Below are 27,180 nucleotides of genomic sequence, written 5' to 3' on the forward strand. Positions count from 1 at the left end.
TCACGAGGTTATCGTTGCCGGTAACGTAGCGTGTGCTGTTATAATACGGTTTTTATTTGAATGAATAAAACGTTTTTCTATATATAGGAATAAACTGCATAATCTTTTTAAAAGTTAAGTTCTCACATTATTACATAATAGCGTTAGAAATAGAAGGTGTTTTAGCCGTGGTATTTTTATATCCTGGCATAAAACTCGATTTATTTATCATTTTTCAGATTAATCAAGGTTTAATAATAACGCATAATTTAGAATAACTGTCGTATTTACTTTGTATCATATGTTCAGAGCTTATTTTATACAAAGGTCAGTTTTGCTCAAATGTCCAGTTGAGTACAATACAGGAAGATTTCTGTGATTTTAATGAAGAGACCAATGACTCAGCCACATTTGAACAATTTATGAATATCTGTCAAGATCCAAAAATCCTCAAATTTTGACCATTGATCCCGAATAACTTTGATAGAAAACATACGCTCGATGGGGATTTTTTAAACTTCATTTGTATAAATAATATATAATCGGCACTAGTCCCTTAATATACTTTTTTATATTCACATCTCATGATTATGATTACCTTTTCTTTCTTTTTGCTCCACAAATATTTCATGTTACATTATTTTATAAGATATAATACTTTATTTCTAATATAAGCTCTAAATCACCTTACCTGTATTCTATTAAGTTCAATTACAGGCCCATGGTGTTTGTCTCTAACCATTGTAGCTTGAATAACTTTCCTAAACGTAGCTTCCTTTATAGAATAAATCAAAATATTCCTCAATTCGTGCAAAGAATCTGGACCTGTGATCGGGAACATAGTTATACAAGGACAAATTAATTCTGCAAAATGATGCAGAAGAATCAAACGGCAATGTAAAACTAAAGAAGGAATGTCTTGAAGGAGATCATATTCTAACGGAGCTACAGTGGGTAAACGAGCACAGGCACTGCTGGCATTACTAGTAGACCAAGCCAACGTATGGGCGGATCCGCAAGCGACGTTAGTAATTTTTTTGACGTTCGCCTGAAAGAAAAAACATTACCTTAACTTATTAAAGGGTAGGTGAATTAATATTAAACAAATTTACAAATATTGATATTTAAATATTTTAACATTTATTACCTTAAAAATACCTGTAGTTAATAGGAACTGAAAATATAGGCTCACTGTTTAGTGTAATTGATAGTACAATTATATATGATTAAATTAAATTTAATACAAATTATTTATTTTATTTTATAAATAAATTACTATAATGATTATCATATTCCGTTTCATTGTCAGACAGATTTGATTAAATCTCATTAGTTTGTTTTTCATCTACTATTAATGCTTGCCCCTCATACTCTCTTTCAATACATTTCTGTTAAACTTTTTCTACATAATATGCACGATTAAAATTATGTATTTGTTACCAGTTTAGATCAGCTAATTATAGGTGATAAACTCTGAGTTAAAATATCAGATCACACTAGAATAGTATCACCAATATAACTTTATAAGCTAGACTAATGATGCATATAATTAAAGGTTTGGCTTCATAAAAATGTCTTGTTCCGTTAGCCAATGCTTCATGGTTGTTTTTGATGAAAAATTTGAAATGAGATCAATTTGTACATTGTAGCAGGAGGGTCTATCACATATAAAATTTGTGTTTTAACTATTGGGTAAGATTTTAATAGTTCATTTTGTTGGGGTAAGCTCCTATTTTACTTTCCAATTTGAATATATTTAATGCAATCCAAAATGTAAGATGATAAGACTTATTCCTTTGAATATTAGAGATCTATTTCTAACATTTTATTTGCCATTATCCTCTTTTTTGTACAGTACGAAGTTGTAGTTGTAGGGTTCATCGCAATATATTATTGCTCATCCTCACTGTTAAAAGTTATTATTATTGAATAGGTTTCGATTTAATGTAAATTTTTTTCTATTTTCTATTATATTTTACTTTTCTTAACCCCAAACTCTATTTTTTGTACTAATTTTATAAAAGAATATATATTGTCTATAAGAGGGTTGCTACTTAAGTTTTGAGATAAGGCAACCCTGATGTGAATATGTCAATTCTGACATTGCCATCATAATTTTTAATAGTGAAGTACTCTGAACTTGTTGTAATACGAGTGCTGTTTGTGTTATTTGCAGATACTTGTAACATTTATCATGTTAAAAAAATGAAATTAAACCGCGAACATTCTCGGGCGATGATTTTTATGACTTTCGACGTGGATAAACCAACAGTGGTGTGCCAGTAAATTCGCTTTTGATGATGAAGCACCATATTGAGCCACCATGTTTCGCTCCATTAGAGCAATGTAGAACAGTTAATTCTGAATGGTACAGAAGTGTTCGAAAAAATCAGGAAAATCAATCGCAGAAGACGAATCATTCTCCACCACGACAATTTGAGCACTCACACATCAGTTCAAATAAAAACGTTTTTGAACAGTCAAAACATCGAATTTATGGTTCATGGCACTCAATTATTTCTTCATATTCCCTCAGATCAAAAATAAATTGAGATACCAACGATTTTCTACAAATGAAGAAGCGGTTGATGCGTTCAAATCACATGTTTTAGAGGTACTTTAATCAGAATGGAAAAAATGCTTGGACAATTGGTCCATGCAAAAGGGTATTAATCTTAATTGAGAATATTTTCAAAAACAATAAAGCTTTAACCAATTATAAATATTTGTTTTTATTTCCCTATTTCAGAACTTAAGTAGCTACCACCATATAATTAATTCCCTCTAGATTTTGTGACAGCTTCAAAAAATTATTTCTGGTAGGCCTTCTATTCTGAAAAGTGAAAGCTTATTCATGGATTTCTTCTTTGGTGACTTGAAAGTAGGTTTTTCTCATTTTTATTAATTATACTTTTCACGTTGATGGGAAATCCACTAACCAAATCTCATTTAAGAGTCGATTGGAAGAATTGTTGAAGCTTTTTGTTCTTTTTTGGTTTGCCTAAACATTATTATATTATTTCTCAACTTTACAATAAATTACTTTTTGAATTTGATATTTGAAAATAGTGTAATTATCCAACTAAATTGCTTATCTTGCATGTAAAACTCTCATTTATGACTTATGACTTAGATAATTTCATTAAATGAATCATTGATAATAAATTAAAACTAGAACAGTATAGACGTTGATTTTCATTTTATACTCCTACAAATTGAGTGCAAAACTTAATAAATATTTAGTAGAAAACATTCAAAAATTAAAATGTGTATTTTGTACTTATATGAGTCGTATAGGTAAGAAAATAGGTGTCAAGTAGTCAACTTGCGTTTTTGGGCTTATTGTGCCTATATATTTATAAGTATAGTACGTGGTTTTAGGATACAAAAATCAGCTCAAGCATTATAACTTCTAGTCTTCTGTAAACATACCTGAAGGTGTGTTACAAGTCTTGGTCGATGAATAGCATTGGTAGTACCATCTCCTAATTGTCCCTCATCATTATCTCCCCAAGTATAAACTTCTCCCTCATCTGAACAAGCGACGCAATGTAGAGATCCAGTTGCAATGTTAATAATCTTTTTTCCCTGTAGAGCTGCGATTTTTTTAGGTCTTCTAACATGGTCTCCCGTACCATGCCCCAATCTATGGTAATCACCTTTGCCCCTAAAAAACGTTTCATCATATACAACTTGGTAAAACGTTTCTTAACCATATATAAATAAAAAGGAAAATTTATTTAACCACTTACCAAGTATATACGCTGCCGGATCTAGTTAAAGCGACCGAAAATTGGGAGCCACATTCAACTTTAATAACACCTAATCCAGCCAAACTTTCGATTTTCATTGGTACCTTACAACCATCAGATCCCCCTCTTCCCAATTTCCCATAGTCTCCATCTCCCCAAGACCATACATTATCATCGTCAGTTATACAGAGTGTTTGAGCATCACCAGAACCACAGGCAACATCTATTACTTTGTATCCCAATAAAGCTTCAACCTACAAAAAAAAATCAAAGAATAAACATCTTTTTTTCTCTTTCTCTGAATTATTTCTAATAATATTTTTTCCTTACCAGTTTAGGTTTAAATTGATCTTCACTATCTCCATGTCCGAGTCTACCGTACCGTCCTTTACCCCAAGTATACAGACGCCCTGAAGAGGTAATAGCAGCAGAATGGGCTCCACCACAAGCCACATCAATAATTTCATATCCTTGAAGAGCTTCTACAAGCTTGGGTATTTCATAAGCTCTACAAAAATCATATTAAGCATGCTGTTTTTCAAAAAAAGTACCACAATACTTACAATCGATTGCCGTGACCAAGTTTTCCATCATCGCCTTCTCCCCAAGAATAGACGTCATTATCAGCGGATAATGCTAAACAATGTTTCCCTCCAGAATTGACAGCTATTTTCTTAATGTAAACATGTTGGATACTTTCTAATAGTGTTGGTACTAACACTGAATCTGTTCCTCCAATGCCAAGTCTACCTCCTGCCCCATAACCTAAAACGTCGACAACGGAATTAATTAAATATATTGTAGAAAAATTGCTTGGAATTGAAATAAACCTAAATTTTTTTGACCAAAACAAACGAATTGTGTGATTATAAATTTTTACCAGTAGCATAAACTTTTCCATCTGCTGTTACTGCAAACAGAGTTTGTTCACCACCAACAAGTTGTACGGGTCTTAATGTAGAAAGAGCTTCGCATGCAGTGGGAATTTTAACTTTACATCCTTCTACGCCCCCTAACTGTCCTCGATGATTGTGTCCCCATCCATAAATGGTACCAGACCCGCCCCAACTCAAAGTCCAATCATCAGGTCGCCTATAAATAAAATAATTGAAATATATATATATATATATATATATATATATATATATATATATATATATATATATATATATATATATATTTCAAAGTATAGTAGGAAGTTTGAAGGAAATTAGGGTGGGTCATAATCAATATGATGAGAAGAAATGGGAAGTGCAAGGGGAAAAGCAAGAGATCAAGATGCTTAAGAATCTGGAGGAAAACCACAGAGTAGGTTTGAAAGGCGCCAGAAAAAAAATAGTAACTGTAGAATGAAATATTTAAGAAAAAGTTAGAAGCAGAAGCGGTGATAGGGTAGGGCGCGGAATTTGTTATCTTCGGAACCATAAAATGGAACATATTATCTAATCGCTATACTGCATGTAGCTCATTTTAACGGGTATATCCTATTATAGAGGAACACATTACCTATTTCTTTTAACATAAACTTTCGAAAAGAGAGATGGGCAGGAAGGGCGGGAATCCGCAACTAGAAATAAACACAAGACTGTTTCAAAAAAATCTATGAGTGTTTGTTTTCTTTATTATAACGAAAAGGTTTTTGAAAAAATACCGTGCAAATTAGAGTTCTTAAAATTAATTTTAAGAGATACCGAATCGCAAATTTCCAATTTCAATGAACAACGTTTTTTTAGAATTTGAAATTTTGTAACACACGATGGGCGCAAGATTTTGGAATTGTCAGATGTATTCTTGTAAAAAATTTAACGCTCTACGAAAATTTTTTTGATATATTCAATCATGTTCCAAAGTTATCCAAGGTTGAATTGGATCCATATTAAATTTCGACATTCTTCTATTTTCTAATAACTTTGTCAATCGAAAATAAAATTGCTGAAAACGTCAACTTTGATAACTTAATAAAAGATCTCGACGAGGCTAATAAAGTCAAATGGTTATTTTGATAAACGCTTTGCATTTTTTTCCTATAGATTTGAATAGCAGTTGCGAGGGGCTAAAACCGGCACCGAGTAAATGTGCTTAAAAACAACAGAATTAGTTGGGAGCTCAGAAAGCAAATTGTATCAACGGATGAGTAGAAGTCACCAGAATGGCAGAAACATAATAGAAGTGGGCAAAAGAAGGATAGAAAATTGTCAAAACAGATCAGAAGAGTAGAGGAAGCAAGTTTATTTAAAGACAAAGCTAGATTAGAAGAAAATAAAAAATTAGAAAACTTTCACAAAAAGGCAAAAACAGAAATTGAGTACGAATATACCAGAAAAGTATAAAATCTTTTTGAAATAGTGCAGAGGGTTTTGAATAAGACGGAAAGTTTATTATGTTATATAAATGTAGTGATTTAATAGTGAGTGTTGAGAAAATTACAATAATTATACTGCAGAATGAATTCAACTAAAAGCTACTGTATCAATCATGTTAATCCCAGTTGATCTTTAATTAGTATTTTACCTCACCTGTTCAACCAAATTAATAGCTGTTCGTCGTGTTCTTTTTTAAACAGAGTATGGTTTTCATGTTCCCAAATATCATTAGGCCCTTCTCCATTGGTATCTGCTAGTTTTTTTCTGACTTCTTGACAAAAACTCGAAGGCAATTGGGTTCTATGAATTAACGCCTTGGCGACTCTTTCTGCATGACAGTATCTCCTAAACCACGACCATTTGTGATTATCTACTATATTAGCCATTTTGTCCATTTCCAAATCGCAAGCGAGTGATACTAATACCTAAAATTTAACATTAAATAAAAATAGAATATTTAAAATAAAAAAGTCATTTTCACTATCCTTACCTTAAAAAAGTCAGAATGCATCAAATGTAAACCAGCTCTAACAGACCCGTCTTCATATTCGTATTGTCTTAATAAAGCTTGAGGTAGCTCTTCAAGAAGTAACCCTAACGCACTATCGGGTGCCTTAAGTTCTTGTAATTGTAAAGGAATTATCTTTCCTCTCTCGTCTTCTCCCACGAGAAGTCTATGTAGACGCTGGAGTGACCACATTCTTTGAGTTGGAGCTATAGAACAAAAATTTGAATTTCTATTCATGAATATCTGATTAAATACTTACAGAGAAAACTAAGTTGTGAACATGCAGCCAAAGCTGCAGCTAATCTCGACATCAACGCTGAATCGGCAGATTCGTACAAGCTGGGATCCAAAAGACACATTACCATATCCATAGACGGTTGGCTCAGAACGGCTCTATCAGAACCTAATTCACTTAAACCATGACTGGACATAACTGGATAGACGGTAAATCGCCATCCCCAACCATTAACTGAACTGTCTGTAGTAAAGGTCCATCTTAATTCGTCACCTTAAACAAAAGGCATCTATGTTCAGATTGCAGATTACAAGTTAATAATATGGTTATTTTATTAGATCTCATATAGGCTATGAAGAACAGACGAACGAACATAGAAACACGATTTTCGTAGCTACAGAGATATACAATACAGGTTATTTCCCTAAATAATCGCTTTGATGAGTTTATCATATATGTGAACAAGCTCTGGAATGCCTTTTTCATAAAATGTTCGCGCCAACTAGAAATGAAATGTGGTGGTTTCTTTGCTGCACCCTAAGCTAGGTCGGTTTCATATGATGGGTGTATCAAAATTTCCCATATAACACAACTTTTTTCTAGCAATAAACATTTGCCATAATCTTAGGGTTGTTTTGAACTTTTTGTTTGGATTTTTTAGGGGAATGTGTGTTGTGCTTGTTGTCTCATTATGTCATTTTGGCACCGATATATTATCACCTGACACAATTTTGACAGATGATATCATGGCGGAAACTAACAATATAATTATTGAAGTCCAAGTATATCGCTCGACCGAACCAATGGTGCCAAATTAAATGTTTTCGATAAATGAACAGTAAGCACTACAAGTTTTGGATCGTTTATTTCCAGCATCCTTTTTTGGTATACACAGTGGTGTGAGGTTATGTGTTATACTATGAATTACTACACTTCTTTCTTTTACATGTTAACATTTCGTTTAAATAACAATGGTTTGAGAAAAAAATAGTTTTATTTACTACGTTTGTTACATTTTTTTTGAATTCTTCGATCAATGTTAACAGAGAAAAAAATTATTGAAAATGAAAAAATTTTTCCAGGTAGGTAGTTTAAACATTTCAGTAAGGCCGCCATAATTTTTACAATTTTCAATTGAATATTTAGATATCATTTTTTCACTATCAATTAAATATTTTACTTTCTGACAATATTTCATATCAAGAATTTTTAAAATATAAAATATAAAATATATAACCCTATTAGCATATGTATATGCTTATCTACATTAATAGAAAATATCCTGGAAGTGCATATTAAGCACGTAGTCGTCTCTTAATAGACACCTCAAAGAAGTTCAGGATTTAGCTCATGAATTTGGATTTGAAGGAAATGAATGAACGAAATTGTAATAATTTATTTCAATATCTGAATATTTGTCATCCCTGTCAAATTCCTTGAATTTACAAAACTTAAAATCCAGTAACAATCTAGAGAACATTAAAGATATAATTTCTAAATTGGAAAGTTTAGACTTTAGCTGTCTTCGTGATGCAACAATAAGTAAAATTTACAACCATTTGTTAATTGTAAATAATCTGTCATGTTGTCCGAAGCTTTGGAATAATAAACAGAATGACTTTGAAATTGAAAATCCATAAAACGAGATATTACTCATTAGATCAGATTTGAATCAATTGAAAAGAAGAAAATTCATTCAAAAAACAACCCTTAAATGTCACTTACGGGAGGAAACTAACATTATCCAAAATCAAATTTTAGCATACTCAAATGTCGATTTTAAAGGACCGTCACTATATAATGTTCAAAGTTTAGAGCACGTAAATAATATATTTGAAATATACAAAGAACGTTTAGAGTTAATAGAGATCGTCCTAATAACTATGTGATGGTTGATACACGAGAAAGGTGTTAAAAACAATGAGGTTAACTGTAGGCCAGAATAAATCAATATAAGTGCATTTCGACTCAAACAACACACAATTAGAATTTAACAATATAATAATTCTTGTATCTATGTATATAACGTTCACCTTATAAACAATAATATTAATATTTGTATAAATAAATTTAAGAATCAGCAAACTAGACAGAAAGAAACATGAGGTGGTCGATAGTGACATTGCTATCAATGTACTAACTGATTAACGTGATGTCAGAGGTCGCTAAAGATAATATAGTGTAAGCGTTATTAAATGTGTAAGTTGAAAATATACCAGTGATTTGAAGATGTGGTTTTATTAAGTTTCTACTGATTGGAGGCCCTTGCCCTTTTACAACAGATGGCGATCCTTCAATCATCACATGGAGATTCTGCAAAGTTTTAACGGTTAATGTAACTACAACAGCTGCATCGTTCCACGATGGAAATTAGTTCGATCAACGTGTGTGATTTATGGTAAAGGACGATTTTTGTACAACACAGACAACAGTGTTATTATACATCATAACAGTTGTCGTGATAATTAAACTATTACCAGAAGTATAAGAGTACAGAACACCTTAAGTATTTTAAAAACTGTAAGTACCAATATAATGTGTTTTATAAATGAATTTATTGTATAATTTTGACATGTACCTAGACATAATCTTTTTAAATGTAAATTACGTGGAATAATTTGAAGATACATTAAAATTAATTCTTGAGGAAACTAATAAAGAAGAGAAAAGGATTTTAAAGAAGGAAATAGGTTTATATAATTAGCAAGTAAAAATTGGAATAATTTAGTTATAGTACAATGAAAAAATTAGAGATAAAACCTCTGGATGCACTAGTTTTATTACAACTAAACGCATCGGGAAACTAAGAAAATGCAGTATTGATAATTAGAATCAGATTAACAAGCAAGGCCAGAAGACGAAGAAAATATAATTGTAGACATTAGAAATAAACTCAAGTCTAGAATAAGAGGAGTTAGTCCTAGTCTTCTTTTTGTTAAACTAAACAAAGTACGTCAAAAGGGTAAGGATGTAACAAGATATTCGACTGAAGTGTAGAAGTTGGCACAGGCACTACAGGCAGTATACACAAAATACACAACAGAGGTGACAGTTAAAGTAGTGACAATGAACACTACAGCAAATCGACTCGATCAAAACACACTTACCATTAGAATTTAACAGCATAAAAATATAACAATCCTTGTGTCTATATAACGTTCAACAACTAAGATGGTACATCTGTCAGTTAAAAAAAATAAACAATGGAACAAGTTACAGATTACTAGATGTAAAACTTGTTATTATCCATTATAATTTATTATTATATTTAGAATAATGTTTTCAAGTATGTATTGAGTATATCTTATACGTTCATACGTTCATTTTAATAAATTTAATTAAAAAATGTTATATTACGAAAAACTCTTTTTGAAAACTCTGACAGGTGTTGAGATTAATTCACATAAAGAATCTAGATTTTAAAAAGTGTATTTCGGTCTAACTATACCTGGTACTCTTAATTCAGAAGACCAATCGCTCCATTCTCTTCCTGACATTGTTGCTACAATTCTGCCGGACCCATCCATAATCTGCAAAGGATCGTGTCTTCTTTCTGTGGAGCATCGTCTATCAAATTCTACTCTCAGTGCATCTGCTCCCGGTAACCGAACGTGACCTGAAATATTTTTATCCTAAAGATGAGGAGTTCGTTAAGAGTTAAATTAAGTATCAGAAGCAGTAAGAGTTACTTCTGAATAAGACTTCAGTAAGAACTAAAAGAGGATGAGTTCTTGAATGTTTTTATTACAGAAGTAAAATGTGATTTTTTTTTATTTAGATCGACATGAAGTAGATAAGGTATGATAGTTATTCGATATAGAAAGAATAAAATGGTAATTACCTCTTAATGTAACATCATCCACATAAGGATGGCTAGATTCCTGTACAACTGGATGCGGCGTTGTAGTTAGACTTTGTGTACTATTGTTAGTGTCTTCCAATTCGGTAACGCACAGTTCTAATAACATAGCTCCTATAGTGGGATTTGAACTACCCATAGCTAGAAAATAATTTAAGAATTATGATTTGTGACATTTCTTGATCTCTAGATAGATAGGTATAATTAGGAATTGTATTACACTGCAACTGAATAGAGATGAGAAAAGTATAAGTGAAACGATAACAATAAAAGAAAAAAGCGAAGAGACTATGTAGGATGAAACAAAGAGAATCTTTAGGAGAATAAATAAAAACTATAGAGGAAAAATATCAAAGAAAATAATTAAAAACTTTTACAAAGATGTTGAAACATATAGAAAAACAAAACGAGATAAAAGACAAAGAAGGAAACCTTGTAGGTGACGAAGAAGAAGAAATCAGAAGATGGAAAGTAAATTTCGAAGAAATATTTAATGTCAAAAATGACAGAAACGTAAAAGCACTCGACGAAATAGCAAATGAAGAAAACCTTGGAAATCAACTTTACGGCTTTACCGAACAGAGAAGAAGTTGAAGAAGTGAAAAATAAGATGAAAAACAATAAAACTCCTGGAGATAATGAAGTAATAAAAAAACGAATAATACATGGTGGAGAACAGGGTAAAAAAGAAATTTTCAATTCGCTTTATCAAATTTGGAAAACCGAGAAAATGCCAGAAGCATGAAGAAAAGCTATTATATTACCCATTCACAAGAAGGATGACAAAAAACTGTGTGAAAATTATAGAAGAATAGCCTTCAGACATTGCATACAAAATCAATTTTGAAGAGATTGGAATTATACGCAGAAAAATTGTTAGGAGAATACCAAGGAGGGTTTAGAAAAGGCAGAATAAATTTTTATGATAAAACAGCTAATTACTGGCTATTATGAATATGAGATACCTCTTTTTGTTGATTTCAAAAGAGCTTATGATAAAATATTACGATAATTAGAAATTCTAAACAAACTAATTATTCAACTAGTTAAGAGGACAAGATGTCAAGAAAAGTGAACCTTTCAAAACACAAGAAGAATAAGAAGAGCCAGTATCAACAGAAAGGGCATGATATATGATGTGACGTTGATAGCAAGAAACAGAAGAAAGCTTGAAGAAACCACAAAAGAACTATTAACAGCAGCAGAAGAGATAGGCCTGCACTTCTATAATGACAAAAAATTTATAGAAAAAAAGAATAAAAGTGGAAGCAAGACAAAAAAACAATTTCAAAGTACATGAACATGATTGGACGTTAATAGAATTCGAGGAAGTGGAGTATTCCATGTATTTGAGTATATTACTGGATAGACAATAAGGTTATAATGGCTAGGTCACTTCGAACGAATGGACGAAGACAAATTCATGAAACGAATTGTATGAAAGATACCAGAGGGCAAGAGGAGAGGAAAAGAGGTAGACCAAAAAAACGGTGAAGGGAAGTAGTTGAAAAATACCTTAGAGAGAAAAACATCCAGAGCTGGAGAGAAAAAGCAAGGGACCGAAAGAAGTGGAGAGAAATTACAGGGCTATGGACCTTAATGGTCTTCATATAAGCCTATATATATATATATATATATATATATATATATATATATATATATATATATATATATATATATATATATATATATATATATATATATACAGTGCTTTTCAGATAAAAGTATCCACCTTTAATAACTTTTGTAATACTGGTATTTAGAAAAAATCCAAAAACACGTCAATTTATGTTGGAAGGGGCAAGCATTATGGCTTATTTGAACTTACTGGAAAAGCCACCCCCTCACCCCTAGCAGCATCCCCTTTATTTTTTTAAATTACTTGTCATATTTTTTATGTAAAATTTGGATACTCCTCTTTGAGCTGATTTCATAAATATATAATACTTGTAGGTTAAAGTGGTTAGTTTATGAGATAAACAATTTTTCTTTTGAGAGCACAAATTTTACTTATTATTTACTTTCACCTTATTTGCCTGTACTAAAATGGGTTGTACAACAGTTCAAACTCTTTAATCTTTTTAACTGTGCTATTTATTATGAAGTTACAATAAGTGTTCAAAATGAGTACCATTCACTTCCATACAATGGTATAATCTATTTTGAAATGCCTCTCTGACATTGCTTAATACGGCTGGATTTAATTGTCGACATTCATTTTCTATCCTCTCTCGTAAATCATCCAGAGATTCTGGTTGGGTAGCATAAACTTTTGTTTTTAAATACCCCCATAAAAAGAAGTCATGGGGTGTTAAATCCGGTGACCTAGGTGGCCACTCCATCATCTGTCCCCTTCTACCTATCCAACGAGCGGGGAATGTTTCGTTTAAAAATTGTCGGACAGGCATAGCATAGTGTGGGGGAGCTCCGTCTTGTTGAAAAACCAGTAAATCTTCGGAAAGGTTATCATCATTTTCTATTATTGTTGCAATACGTGGGTCAACCCCTTCCCTGAGTAACTCAAGATATGATTCAGCATTTAAATTTCCGTTGATGAAGAAAGGTCCGACAATGTGGTCACCTAGGATACCACACCAAACGTTTAACTTTTGGGGATGTTGTGTATGGAATTCACGCATAATATGTGGATCACTTTCAGCCCAATATCTACAATTATGCCTACTTACTAAGCTATTTAATGACAATGAGCATTCATCAGAAAAGCAAATATTGTTTAACAATTGTGGATTGTTATTGATAATTTGCGACATTGATTCGCAAAACTCTAGACGACGATCAAAATCATCTTCATTCAACTCGTGCACCAACTTAACTTTGTATGGGTGGTACTTGAATTTATGTAGAACTCGGAAAACTGTAGAAGATGAAACACCGATCGCTCTACTTATTGTTGACAACGATTGGGGTTGTTGAGCCTCTGTCAAACTTTAATAAAAAGTAGAGTTTTTTGTTGTTTGGATTTTTTAAGTAGAATAAATAGCACAGTTAAAAAGATTAAAGAGTTTGAACTGTTGTACAACCCATTTTAGTACAGGCAAATAAGGTGAAAGTAAATAATAAGTAAAATTTGTGCTCTTAAAAGAAAAATTGTTTATCTCATAAACTAACCACTTTAACCTACAAGTATTATACATTTTTGAAATCAGCTCAAAGAGGAGTATCCAAATTTTACATAAAAAATATGAAAAGTAATTTAAAAAAATAAAGGGGATGCTGCTAGGGGTGAGGGGGTGGCTTTTCCAGTAAGTTTAAATAAGCCATAATGCTTGCCCCTTCCAACATAAATTGACGTGTTTTTGGATTTTTTCTAAATACCAGTATTACAAAAGTTATTAAAGGTGGATACTTTTATCTGAAAAGCACTGTATATATATATATATATATATATATATATATATATATATATATATATATATATATATATATATATATATATATATATATATATATATATATATATATATATATATTACACTGCAATTTCATAGTTTCATAGTTCTCTACTATATGTTCTGGTTTTAAGGTTAAATATTTGCTCCTATAGGTACGCTTGCAATGACTAAGCATTTCAGAACTAGGTGAACTGAAGCTCAACCCTCCCCGCACAGAATCTACACTTATCAGTATCTGTTAGACCTAATCTCATCAGGTGTTTCCTGAAGCCTGCAAGGAGCATAGATTTAGACATTTTTGGGGATTAAGTAAGTATGGTAGCAACATCTTCATATACCACAGAAAGACTACCAACCGGTGTTTGTATTCCTCTTTGCTTAGATCGAAATACTTGAAAGAACTGAAACTAAGAAGTAGATACAGTATAACTTACAGGCACGTTATTTTCATTCATTTTCAATTTGTGATAGATTCATTATTTATACTAATGTTAAGCGTGCAATTTTGAGCAGTGGTTATTTGAATACCACTAGAAGTGAGAGCTGGAGCCAACGCAGTTTTAGTGTTATTTTTAATAACATTATTATTCAGCTGGTATCCCCCGGATGTACTCGTACTTAATTGATTGCAATCAATTAGTTCAAAATTTTTCGCTTTTTTGCAAGAGATTGCTACAGATATCCTTCAGCGGTGTTCGTAGAGTTCCAACTTACGTGTTGTTTTAAAGCAAGAATGTCTCCTCCAAAATTTACAAGTTAACTTGCCGAGGTTCTTCTGAAACTATGACCAGATAATTTATGGCATTAGGAAGTTTTAGAAATTTTGCAATTTTTTTAGGAATTGTAGCAATAGTATTTTTTCCAACCATTTAGTTGATACATTTTCCTGCTCTATAGCAGACAAATAAATGTGTCTGATCTGTTTTAGAGCGTAGCGATATATATTTTCGATAAATGTCAATATAATTAGAGCCATCCATGATGTTACTTTTACCTTTTCTCCCTAAAGAGGAAAAGTACGAGGCCAGAAATATTCTGGGAAGTGTATTTCTTTCTTTGGATTAGAGTCTCTGTTAGTTTTTCCATTTCATAAGTTTGTTCCAACACACTTGCTGAATCGATGACTTCGGAGCAATTTGCTTGACTATCGGAATAAATCCCTGTGTTATTTCTGATCTAGCGTTATTTTAGTGTATATTTTAATTGAAAACATTTTTGCCCAAGCCAGCTTTTGTGGTGAATTTTCTACCATTTGCGTACCATTTATTGATATATCTCCTTAAAGTTTGGATGGACTATTTTTTCCCAGTCTTACTTCTTACTTGGTATCATCGTAAAGTATTTTTTGATATTTATTTTCTCAATCATATCTTTAATAGTAAAAAGCATTTTAACATTAAATGTACACAGAGGGATAATAACTGATATCATATATTTTTTAAATTCTTTTAAAAATCACTATTATTGGAGTAACAAATATAAATTAACATCCTAATAGTAGTAACACATCCCTATCCATTTATAGGGTGTTTTCAATAAATATTCGTTTCTGAGCAAAACTATTTATGGAAATTGATCATCCAAATAACTGTTTTAATGGGATTTTTTTAATTTGAAACGCCGAAACACTAACACCTAACCTAATCAAATTGTACCAACAATTCAACCTCAACTCTAACATCTAGAAATTCAGTTGAGGACTGCAACCATCCCGGAATTCCATAGATAAACTCCCAGTTTTATCTTTAATATATAAATAAATCTGAGTCGTTTTTAATTTATATCTGCTTTTATTCATTGTGCTCTTTTTGATACGCAATTAATGCGAATTTACTATTTTTTCATTAAATTTATTTGTTGCTAACACTTTTTTTATTGTTCATAGCAATAAATATTAATTTGGATGACCGTGTCCGAGGATAGTTTTATATTGTTTAATTTTTATTTTTGTTTACGGGGCTGACCGTTCATTTAAGTGTGACTTAAATTTAGCCTTGCTATATTTGAAATTCACTAAAATAGAAAAAATAATGACTAAAAATTGACTCCATGTCAGAGTTTCTGTGTCAGATAAATCAATCAGTACGACAAACAATCATTTGGAAAACAGAGCACAACATAATAAAAACTTTTTACTTCTTACGGCTGGTTTCATAATCTCATCCTAATTGGCATTTAACTAAAGGTTCCTTTAAATTAAAGTTCTTTAACTTAGTTTTTGAAGTGAAGTGGTCCCATAACCGATTTGTAACGGTCTGTTAATTAAAGGCTCTTTTAAGGCGTTAAAAGAAGGTCGTAGTTCAAAAGGTACTAAGACATATTTTATACTTTTTCAATATATGTTGTTAGAAAAAAGAAACAAAATGAAACGTAGAAGTGTGTGTTAAAGAAAGTTTGTTTTGCCACTAACATTTATTTTGGCTCGAACTTTGATGGCGTGCTGTTGTGCCTATTTAAATTCTTCAATTCAATTATTCGATTCAACAATTATTTTTATTATTTATAATCGTAGGTATTGAAAGTTTCACATGATTGATGCACAATTATTATTTTTGATTGTAATAATTTTTTTATTCAAGTTTATTCTTGACAATGATTGCAAAAAGAGTTCGTATTACCAATTTTGGGAAAGAAGAATACCTAATATTAATTGAGGGCGTGAAGAAATATAAGGATATTATTGAAAATAAAGTAACATTTTTTTGGAAAGAAAAGGTTAGACTTGAAATGGATCTTGATACTAGTGTTACATCGAGTTAATTCACATTCATTCACTTTTAGAAAGAGGCATGGAAAAAAGTGGATTCAACGCGAAGGTCTCCAAGCTAAGTACGAAAACTTGTAGAGAGATGCAAAGACTAAGTTAAATGAGGTTTTGTATGTGATACTTTGTGTTTAGCAAAGTACATCTATTATACTACAACTAAAATCTGTTTTAACATAAAAAAAAAATAATTTTTCCTTAGATTTTTCATTTCAAAAATTTGTAGCAGCTATCAGTCAAATTATTCGTAGTTGTATTGAAATTTATGAAATAGAAACATAAATTTTACTTGATTTATTTAGATCTTTTTTATTGTTACGAACAAGTTTGCAAAATGGTTTCCTAGGCCGGCCCTGTCCAGCTACTATGGAATTTCAAAAATTCGGCGAATTCGCGTGGCGTCTTTCACATTTTTTTATAAATGGCGGAACCGCCTTTGATGTTTCTTTTTAGAACTTTTTATTATAGCGGTATTTATTATTTATTTGTTTCTTCTTGTACTAAAACTTTGTAGAATTCTATTTGTTGTATATAAATAATTTCATTTCTTAGACCTTTTAATGTTTTTCGTGATAATTTTTCTTGACTTTCTTTTCTATGAGAATCAGTTTGAACATGTTAAATTGACATTTCGACTTATTTCCGTCAATTTGAATAATTATATTAATCAATAGATCACCTACATCATGAATATCAAAATAGAAATCTGTTTTGACATAAAAAATTAATTTTTCCTTAGTTTCTACATCTCAAAAAATTATAGCAGCTATATGTCAAATTATTCGTAGTTATATTGAAATTTATGAAACAGAACTAAAAAGTTGACTTGATTTATTTAGGTCTTTTTTATTGTTACGAACAAGTTTGCAAAATGGTTCCCTAGGCCGCCCCAGTCCAGCTATTATGGAATTTTAAAAATTCGGCGAATTCGCGCGGCGTCTTTCACATTTTTTTATAAATGGCGGAAGGGCCTTTGATGTTTCCTTTTAAAACTTTCTAATTTAGCGGGTGGTATATTTCCAGTATTGTTTAAAAATAATTTCCAAAAAAGTCTATTTATTTATTACTTTTATTTCTTCTTGAACTAGAACTTTGTAGAATTCTATTTGTGGTATATAAATAAGTTTATGTATCGCAGTTAGTTTAGTTTAGTTTTAAATAAATAGTCGTAATGAAAAGAACGTAAAAGTAATAGCGGAAGTTATTAAATTAAATTAAATTTATAAGTAAATTATTAAAGTTAAGTGTATTGTATAGTGTGTAAAGAAATTAAGAACATGAGAGACAGTGTTTATTTTATTAATTCATCCCACGAATAGAAAGAGTATAAAAAATACAAAAAATGTTACATTATCATTGACAGTTTTCTCATTTGTATATGAACAACTGAAAGAATTTTCCAATATTTTAATTGAATGTATGCTTAATCATAGAAAAAGAGAATTTCTAGAAATTGTTTACAAACAAGAAAGCTATCAATGATGAAAAAAGATTATGGATAAGATAAGGGTGTATTTGTGAAAATACTTAAAGATGTTAATAGCCGGAAAATTTTCTTTTATTTGATCTAGACTTTTGGAACTATGTCTTTACAATGTTAAGGATCATAGAGAACGAACTACTTACAATAATTTTATTATGGTTGTCCCTTCAATCTTGGGTCTGTATGATATATTCTATATTTAAAAATATACCCGGTTTTGAGACTCAAAAACCTTTATCTTTACTTCTAGGATTTACTAAAATAAATTCTTTTACAAGACAATGTGTTTTTACCAAATAGAAAACTTACACTTGCAAGTTGTAGTGAACTAAAAATATGAAAAGTATAATATCTTAAAAAATGAGGACTCATCCCGAATTGGATTCAATATTGCCGTAAATGTGGGCTTAGTTTTCGAAACCCTTCGAAAAAATCTATGTCTTAGTATGTTTCCAAATAATTATTTCTGTCATTATATTTTTCGTCTTCGGACAATATTTTCTTCTTCGGATGAGCTTGGGCTCGATCTTAATATATGCAGGGTGTTATATTTAAAATAACAAAGTTACAGTGGTCTTCCGGTAGAACTGGAAGTCGGCTATCTTTGAAAATATTTTAGTTAAAAACATAGTATCTGAAAACACAAACATAGAAATTTTCATGATTTTACTATGAGTATTTTGAGATATATACAGATAGTTTTAACTCGTTGTGGGACAACCTGTATACTAGTGTATAATAATATGTTTATTTTTTCAATAAATAAATGTTTCACAACAACACCCAACAAAAATAACATCATAATCAATGCTTAGATAAAAGTGTTATGTTGGAGAGCAACTCAATGAATGTTTGTTTGAAAATCTGTTGCTAAGCTGATGTTTTGTTAGTAATGGTTTGCTTTATCACCTCAGATAAATTGTGGAAGATGGCAAAATCATTTTAGCAACTAATTAACTATTTATGTAGTTGTAAAAATGTATCACGAAATAATTATTTTACATTACTATCATATGAACTAACTTACTTATAAGAACAGACGATAATATATCTTTAGCTTGTTCGTCCTCGATTCTATCAGTGACTGCCAATTTTAACAGGTCCACCAATAATCTAGCATCGTTTTCCGATAATAAAGAAGTAAACTCATCTAGGCCTGAAAGCCCACCGTCGCCTATTACTTCAGCGTGTGAAGTTAGAGTAGCAGCAATTACAGACATTGCACTTGTAGACATAAGAGAATGCTTTGACGACATGCTTGCTGAACAACTACTCGCTGTCATGGATTGCAGTAATGCTACAGGAATCTCTTCTGTTTCTGGTGATATGGGATTGGGATTCTAAAACATAATTTTAAATGTGGAATTTTAGATTCTCATATATATAAATTTCAAAACTTGAAATTGAAACTACGTAGTCATATACTTTGATTCAAAACTCAACTGTAAAATATATACAGAGTCAGTTTTATGTATGGAACGCCTCAATTATCTCAGAAACGGCTTGTACGATTTTTCTAAATGGTGGTATTTACGTTGTTGTCAGATCTTTTTTTTTCCGGAAAAATAATGAACATCTACTGTCAGTAAATTCGTAAAAAAGTTGAACGAAACTGGTTCAGTAAATGATTTATCCAAATAAAGACTGAGAAAAACTGCATCAACTGAAAACATATCTTTAGATGTTTGTGTCCTGTTAGAAGACGATCCACACTTGAATACTAGACAAATATTCAGGAAACTTGATATTTCGCAATTAAGCATAATTATAGATACTGGTCACGTAACAATCCTCGTTGGATGCGTGATCCCACACCAGATATCCCGAAAAAATGAATGTATGGGCTGGAATAATAGGCCACAAAATAATTGGTCTTTTTTTCATTGAAGTAACTTAAATGGTCCGCCGTATTTAGATTTATTGGAAAATAGTATTATATCTAAATTGTCTCTGATATTTTCAAATCTAAGTAAGTATCTTCAATATTACATTTAAAAAAACTTCAATATTAGAAATTTTAAGTCAATAACAATATCCCAAACGACAATATTTGGCTACAAGATTGTGATCATTATTCGCTTGTGCTGAGGCAATACCTAAATAATGTGTTTCCCAGAAGATGGATTGAAAGGCCTGGTTTTATCAAATGGCCCCCGCGATTGCTCGACATGAATCCTTTAGATTATTTCATGTGGCGTCACTTTAAAAACATCGTTTGTAAAACAAAACCTGCCAATATTCAGGAACTAAAAGATAGGATTCCCACAGAGATAAGAAGAATTGAGCAGTCAGAGATGTTGCAAAATTTTTTGCAAAGTTGTATGAGCATCTATTGTAATCGCCTTTAGTGTTTGTTTTCTAAAATTCACAATTTTTCTACTTCACAAATGTGGATCTACTTCTAACAGGACACAAACATTTAAAGATTTGTTTTCATTTTTCAGTAGGTTTTTGCGCCATGATTTGGATAATTATTTTACTGCACTAGATTTCTTGAACTTTTCACAATATTCAAATTAAACGAGTTTATTTAATCGTACATGTACAATATTTATCGTAACTTTGGTGGAGAATATTACATGAAAAATAATCAGTATTTCTTAAGGATATCTAGAAATACAAAATATATAGGGTGATCCATTTGAAATAATAAAGATATTATTTTTCTGGGAAAAGGAAAGATCTGACAACAATGTAAACACTACTATAATACCGGCCGTATCACAAGACACAAAAATTTATAAAAATCGTAAAAGCCGTTTCCGAGATAATTGAAACGTTCCATACATAAAATTGACTCTGTATATTGAAGAAAAGAAAACTGTATTAACAATGGAAGGTATACTCGTATTTATAGGTAGAAATCAATTTTGACTTTAGAAAACCAAAACTCTACTCCAAAAAGTTATGATGACTTAATTGAATACATGGAAGACAGTAACCCTTCTACATCTACATGTACAGTAACAAGTTTTCATATTAAATCGGGCATTTATATCACAAATAATTCGAAAAGGGTCATTTTTTATGTAGGGTAGTTTAAATATCTCACAAATTCATCTTTCTATTACAAAGAAATGTTAAATTGTCTTGCCATATTTATAAAAATGTTTGTAACCAATGATAAAGTGGTTCAAATGTCCTAAATATATTTACTGTAACATTTTCTCATTCAAATTTATTCATAATTCCAAGGTGATGTTAAATGATATCATTCTGAACCCTTTTTTCAATTTATTTACTTAATGAACCATGAGAGCACATTTGTGCTCTGAGGTATCGATATACAGGGTGTTCCGGGACTTGTAAAAAATTCAGGGAGTGAGTAGATGACGTAAAAATAATGCTGTGACATAAAAAAACTTTTATACGTTCCAATTTTTTTTATTATGAAAGTAACACGATGTTCGACAGTATGCAGTTCAATTAGAAATGTTTGATTGTGTTTTAACACCTCCTGTTAGTATTTTCAATAAATAATTACAATTTATGATAATTTTTTTCAGAATGTCTTTTTATGGTGAACTGTTTCGTTGGAAATGTACAACCATGTAAAAATCTACATATCTCCTAAACCATAAATTTTATGAAGTTAAATAAAGAGTACCTTTTTGTCACAAAATCTATTGAATAATTAATTTCGAATTTTTTGCATCAACATCCTATTAATGCTTCAACTTCATAATACGCTTCAAGCCAAACAGTTTAAATAACACAACTATTGTTTAAAAAAAACTGTTTGAAATGTATACAGGAACAGTAGTTTATATCTGGTCAGCACTATTATTGAAAAAACCTACTACTATTTTCAACAAGTTTCAAATTACCCCCTATAATGACTGAGCTATTAGGTTATAATTGATGAAAGTTTTATTCAATCCACCCCACAGCTTAAGCTTAGACTTGACTGATTTTTCAACTTCTTTACTTACACACATATTAAATGATACATAAATACAAAAAAAATTGCATATGAGGGTGTACATCGATATACATCATACAAAAATTGTATAAAATAGACTTAACAGATGCTGTTAAGCTGTAATTGATATTAGAGGAGAAAATAAGTGCTATTAAAATAGTTTTTTTTAGTTTTATTTCAAATTCCTTCTCATACTTTTATCATCAATTTTCAAACACATATGCGTTGATCGTACTTACATTTACCGAAGTAATTTCGGTAATGGAAACAGGAGCTTCTCCTCCGCCAAAAGCAATTTCACCATCTTTGTTCAATGATGATGCGTTGATCACCGATCGATCCAAGGGCGTATCAGATGAGCATGTCTCCTACAATAAATTATGATGTTTATATTTATCAAATTTTATAAATCCACATGACATTTTTCAGTACAAATGGAACTGTATAAATACGAGTACATACATATACTGAATTACTTTAAAAAACATATCACGTAAGTTACTAATTTAGGTTTCAAAAGTGTAAGCTGCATACTGTTCCTTTGTTTCTCATTTGTGTTAAATCCTTTTAGTTTCATTTGACTGATGTTAGTGTTCGATAGTCACTTTCTAATATACAGTCAGTGTTTTTCGTTAAATATTTTTTCAGTCGCCACTATATTAACCACTTTCAAGTTTTTAAATAAATTAATTTGTTTGAGATCTCACCATTCGAAAAGTTTAATAAGGTTTTAGTGTCGATATCAAAACGTCTTTTAGATATATAACGCTTACCAGAGGCAGAATTTTTAGTATATATTAGGTGAAAATGTTTCTTATATTCGCCACATCACCTATATATAAAAGAATTGATGTGATTTGACCTCAATTGAAGTCGATAAACATGAGAAGCCATCAATCAACATGAAGTATCAATTAACCTCAAGTTAGTCGACAATACCTGACAAAAGTTGACGCCAGTTCACTTGAATATATAGGAATTGATGTGACTCGACCTCAATCGACGTCATAGACATCAGAATCAGTTTTTATAATATCTTTTTAACATTGATTTTTATATATAATGCTTACCAAATTTCTTTTTAATTATTGTTGGTGATCTTTTATAATATCCTTACCTAACCTAACCAAAAAATTATTTCAAACAAATTTTGTAAATTCGAAATGTGTATTTGTTTGGAAAACAAAACGAATAGATTGAACAATTTTCTGAGCGGTTATATTTATGCCAGGATAGTACATAAGAAGCAGAAAACTAAGCAACCAACAGCTATACCACTACATCGTCATGTCCACTACTTGGGCAACATTTGAGGGATGGAGCCATCCCGGTTTTCCTCAGATACGTTCCAGTTCTCATCTCTGTCATATATAAGACATGTTTTAATTTTTAATTAATTTGTATTCGTTGTGCTCTCTTGAATACGGGGGTATGCGAACTTTATTTCCTTTTTCATTAATATATTAGGGCTGAGACCTTTTTTATTGTATATTAATTGGGATAATAGTTTTCGAGGAAAGTTTTATTTGTTTTAATTAATTCGATTATTTCGGAAGTGTTTCCAGCTTTTCACCTTTTTTAATTTAATTTCGTTTTGTTGAAAAGCTGATATTAAAGTTAATTGATCACCCCACCTAAGTACCAGTTTTTTAACTGGGGCCGAATACCATTTCCTGGGGAAGAGTCTTCAGTCAGGGGCCTTGAAGTCACAACTTGATGCCAAATGCTCAAAGACTATCTAAGTATCATCAATAAACCGATTTTGAGAAAGGCCGAATTATTGGTCAGCACGAGAACAAGTTTTTCTTAAAGGGAAGTCGCTCAACGACTGAACAAGATCGTCGCTAGCTTTGTCCTAGTTGTGGGCAGCCAATTTCGAAAGAAAGAGGATCCATACAATGGGCAACAAAATATAAGAAACATTGGGCAAGGATACTAGCCATACGACAAATGTGAACTTTTTTTCTGAACATTACACAAGCTTGGTCTTTCCGTTGGAAATATGAGTGGAATATGGTCATTTTCGACATAAATCTAGATTTTGTTTATGATGAATCCATCGTCACGTCACCGTAAGAAAATACGAGGATCATAATATGTTTTGAACCACAATTCTACATTTACCAAAATTTAACTTCTAGAGATTGCATGGATAGTGTCTTGAAATCAGTTTATCCACGTTACTTACTGATATTAAATAATGTACTCTTCCAGCAAGGCAATGTCTTAATACGACAACTGTTTCATTACAGTACGTAGAGGAAACCTATATCAGTCTACTCCCTTGTTTGGTTCAAAAAAATCCATTGGTTATAGAGAGCATGTTTGAGATATGATCAACCAAAGCATGCTCTTGTATAGCTATCAATGCCATACAAACAGCATGCAATTGATGCAAATATACTTGGATAAGGAGCGAAATGTACTTAACTTCTATATATCAGGTAAGAAACAATCGAAATTGTTAGAAATCACTTCTATATAAAAAAATTTTAATTGTTTTGTTTGCATTTAAAGTGTATCTTACCTTAACATTATTCTTAATGTAGGTATGACTACACAGAGCCTTCACTATCGCCTGTCTTAGTTGTTGTATATACATGGCATTTAAAATGTGTTGCAACGCCTGCTGTTTCGCAGTATTACTTTCCAAAGACATTACAATGCTGCTTAACGTTGGGGCATTTTTATCTTTTATTCTCATTTGAGATTTCTCGCCATCATATAATCCCAGAATAGAAGATCCTAAAGGATCTTTAGCGACAGGAAATATCACTGGTTCAACTTTTGATGTAGCTTGTGTATCTTGTAATGTCCATGCAATTGAATGTGAGCTACCACAAGCAACTCGGTTAATATGGACGTCTTCTAAACCATGAACGAGTGCCGGTTTTCTATTGACGACAGTAGTACCATTGCCTTGTTGACCGTGATCATTATCTCCCCAAGCATACACCTGACCGTTTTCAGTAACTGCTAAACAATGGAGAGCACCTACCGCTACATGGACAATCTGTGAAAATCAAATATTATTGTGAAATGAATTTTACGTGACAGATTATACTTGCCTTTTTATCTCTCAACGTATCTATGATAGTTGGCTTCCGAACATGTTGATCAGTCCCGTGCCCCAACCTAAAATAATCTCCTTTCCCCCATGTCCATATTTCTCCAGTTTTGGTTAATGCCAAAGAAAACTGAGCCCCGCATTCAATTTGTATAACTCCTAATGCATTCAGTCTTTCTATATTGTGAGGAACGTTGCATCCTTCAGATCCTCCTCTACCCAATTTACCAAAATCTCCATCGCCCCAAGAAAATACAAGACCTTCGTCAGATAAAGCTAATGTTTGGGCATCCCTGCTACCACAAGCGACTTGGATAATGCGGTGTCCTATCAAAGATTTTATTAGTTTTGGTTTCAGTTGGGTTACATTGTCTCCATGGCCTAACCTACAAAGGAATAATTAGTTTTACACAAGTATAATATTGCTTTGAATCAAATGAAGTAAGTTTGATTTAAAGGTTCTTAGTACTTGTAGTTTTCTGTTAATCTGACATGTACACATAGATAGTTTTTTCAGACCTTCTAAGGATTATGCAACTGATCACTAGCAAACTATGTTTGTGCTCTTCTACGTACTGGTGGATCACCTATTTATTATTATTTATGCCTTACAAAGACTTGGAGAAAGACATTATACGGGACAAATCTTTGTCTTGGTGTTTTAAATCGCAAAAACCAGCCTAATTTGCATTAGTTACGAACCCACTGTACTGACCTTGTTTTTTTCCATATTTTCCACCTCTAGGAATTTTCTTAATGCTTGAGAAAATGTTGACAGTGCAATATAGAATATTTCTGCTACCTGTACTTGTGAGAAGTCTTCTCCACCTTGTTAATGTTCTAGAAAACTTCGATTTTGTAATATAAAATCTTTGTATTACTTGTTCTTGTGAGAAGCCTTCTCCTTCTCCAGTACACTTTTCAGGAGTAACACTATGATTTTACCAAAAGATTTCGTTAATTTCAAAGCTTTAATAAAGGTATAGACCTAGGTGGTGTTCTTTGAGAAAATTTCATTGAATTAACAAATATGCATTATTTTTGCTGCAGAATGTATTTTGAGACAAAAATTCTACTTGTCTACCATACAATTTTCTAGTTTTTTCACTTTTATCATATATTGAGATCATGTTCTGAGATTTTTCTTTCCTGTCTATCGTTTTTCTTGTTTTATCCCATTTATATGGGATGGAAATATACTTTTAAAGTTCAATATTTTCCTGAATATAGATTTATCTTTGCAACTTTTACTCAATTACTGATTTTATAATTTTATATATAATATTGATTTGTCTTAGTGCTTAATGTGAGTGCGACTTCAACTGCCTTGAACTAAGAGTATCAAAACACCTGAAATCTTTTATCATCGCTTTATTACAATCTTACACTTATTTCCTTTTTTATCACGGCTTTGTACCTGTCTTATTTATAATTAAATATTTATCTGTATATGTTATTGATACAGCATTACATCTTTATGTTTATTTGCTAAATGTCAATTCTGTGTACTGAACACATTGTTTACACTACCACTACACCAAAACTCACAATTACACTGTCTGATATGCGTTTCGATAACCAAGTTATCGTCTTCAGAGACTGAAGGTAAATAGTTTACTTTGAATATCACCGGTTCCAAAAATTCCAACTTAGCTGAGTTCTGTGTACTCGAAACTGTTTCGTTTCAACAAATGTGTTAATTTATATTATAATTACATTTTATTTGTGGCAATCTAATTACACATGTTTGCTTTAGTCATAGTTCATGCTCGGTCGATTTTTATTGCATTGTTTTTTGTTCTTTCTTTTAACTTGCATACTTGCCATTGCATTTG

The 27,180-nt window shown here is 31.4% G+C and overlaps 1 protein-coding gene and 1 long non-coding RNA gene across 5 annotated transcripts in view; one reads left to right on the plus strand and one right to left on the minus strand.

Annotated features, from left to right (window-relative positions):
- The window catches only part of LOC130442199 (E3 ubiquitin-protein ligase HERC2), a 100,768-nt gene that overhangs the window by 9,263 nt on the left and 64,325 nt on the right, over window positions 1-27,180 (minus strand). For all 4 annotated transcript variants that reach the window (XR_008909677.1, XM_056776322.1, XM_056776324.1 and 1 more), the window contains exons 32-46: window positions 25,347-25,731; window positions 24,806-25,291; window positions 22,518-22,646; window positions 19,384-19,696; window positions 10,679-10,837; window positions 10,286-10,453; window positions 6,862-7,110; window positions 6,585-6,808; window positions 6,248-6,519; window positions 4,612-4,823; window positions 4,295-4,496; window positions 4,062-4,239; window positions 3,732-3,985; window positions 3,412-3,646; window positions 671-1,027 (exon numbers count right to left, since the gene is read on the minus strand). Coding sequence is in view for 3 of the 4 variants with exons in the window: in XM_056776322.1 (XP_056632300.1) it covers window positions 671-1,027; window positions 3,412-3,646; window positions 3,732-3,985; window positions 4,062-4,239; window positions 4,295-4,496; window positions 4,612-4,823; window positions 6,248-6,519; window positions 6,585-6,808; window positions 6,862-7,110; window positions 10,286-10,453; window positions 10,679-10,837; window positions 19,384-19,696; window positions 22,518-22,646; window positions 24,806-25,291; window positions 25,347-25,731 (3,823 nt within the window). In the remaining variant the exon portion in view is untranslated. The remainder of the gene's footprint in view (window positions 1-670; window positions 1,028-3,411; window positions 3,647-3,731; window positions 3,986-4,061; window positions 4,240-4,294; window positions 4,497-4,611; window positions 4,824-6,247; window positions 6,520-6,584; window positions 6,809-6,861; window positions 7,111-10,285; window positions 10,454-10,678; window positions 10,838-19,383; window positions 19,697-22,517; window positions 22,647-24,805; window positions 25,292-25,346; window positions 25,732-27,180) is intronic.
- LOC130442202 (uncharacterized) lies at window positions 8,938-17,170 on the plus strand. Its single transcript, XR_008909678.1, has 2 exons — window positions 8,938-9,357; window positions 14,262-17,170. It is a non-coding gene; the product is annotated as an uncharacterized LOC130442202 (long non-coding RNA).

The sequence above is a fragment of the Diorhabda sublineata genome, chromosome 3, assembly GCF_026230105.1.
Source record: "Diorhabda sublineata isolate icDioSubl1.1 chromosome 3, icDioSubl1.1, whole genome shotgun sequence".
Classification (NCBI taxonomy): Eukaryota; Metazoa; Arthropoda; class Insecta; order Coleoptera; family Chrysomelidae; genus Diorhabda; species Diorhabda sublineata.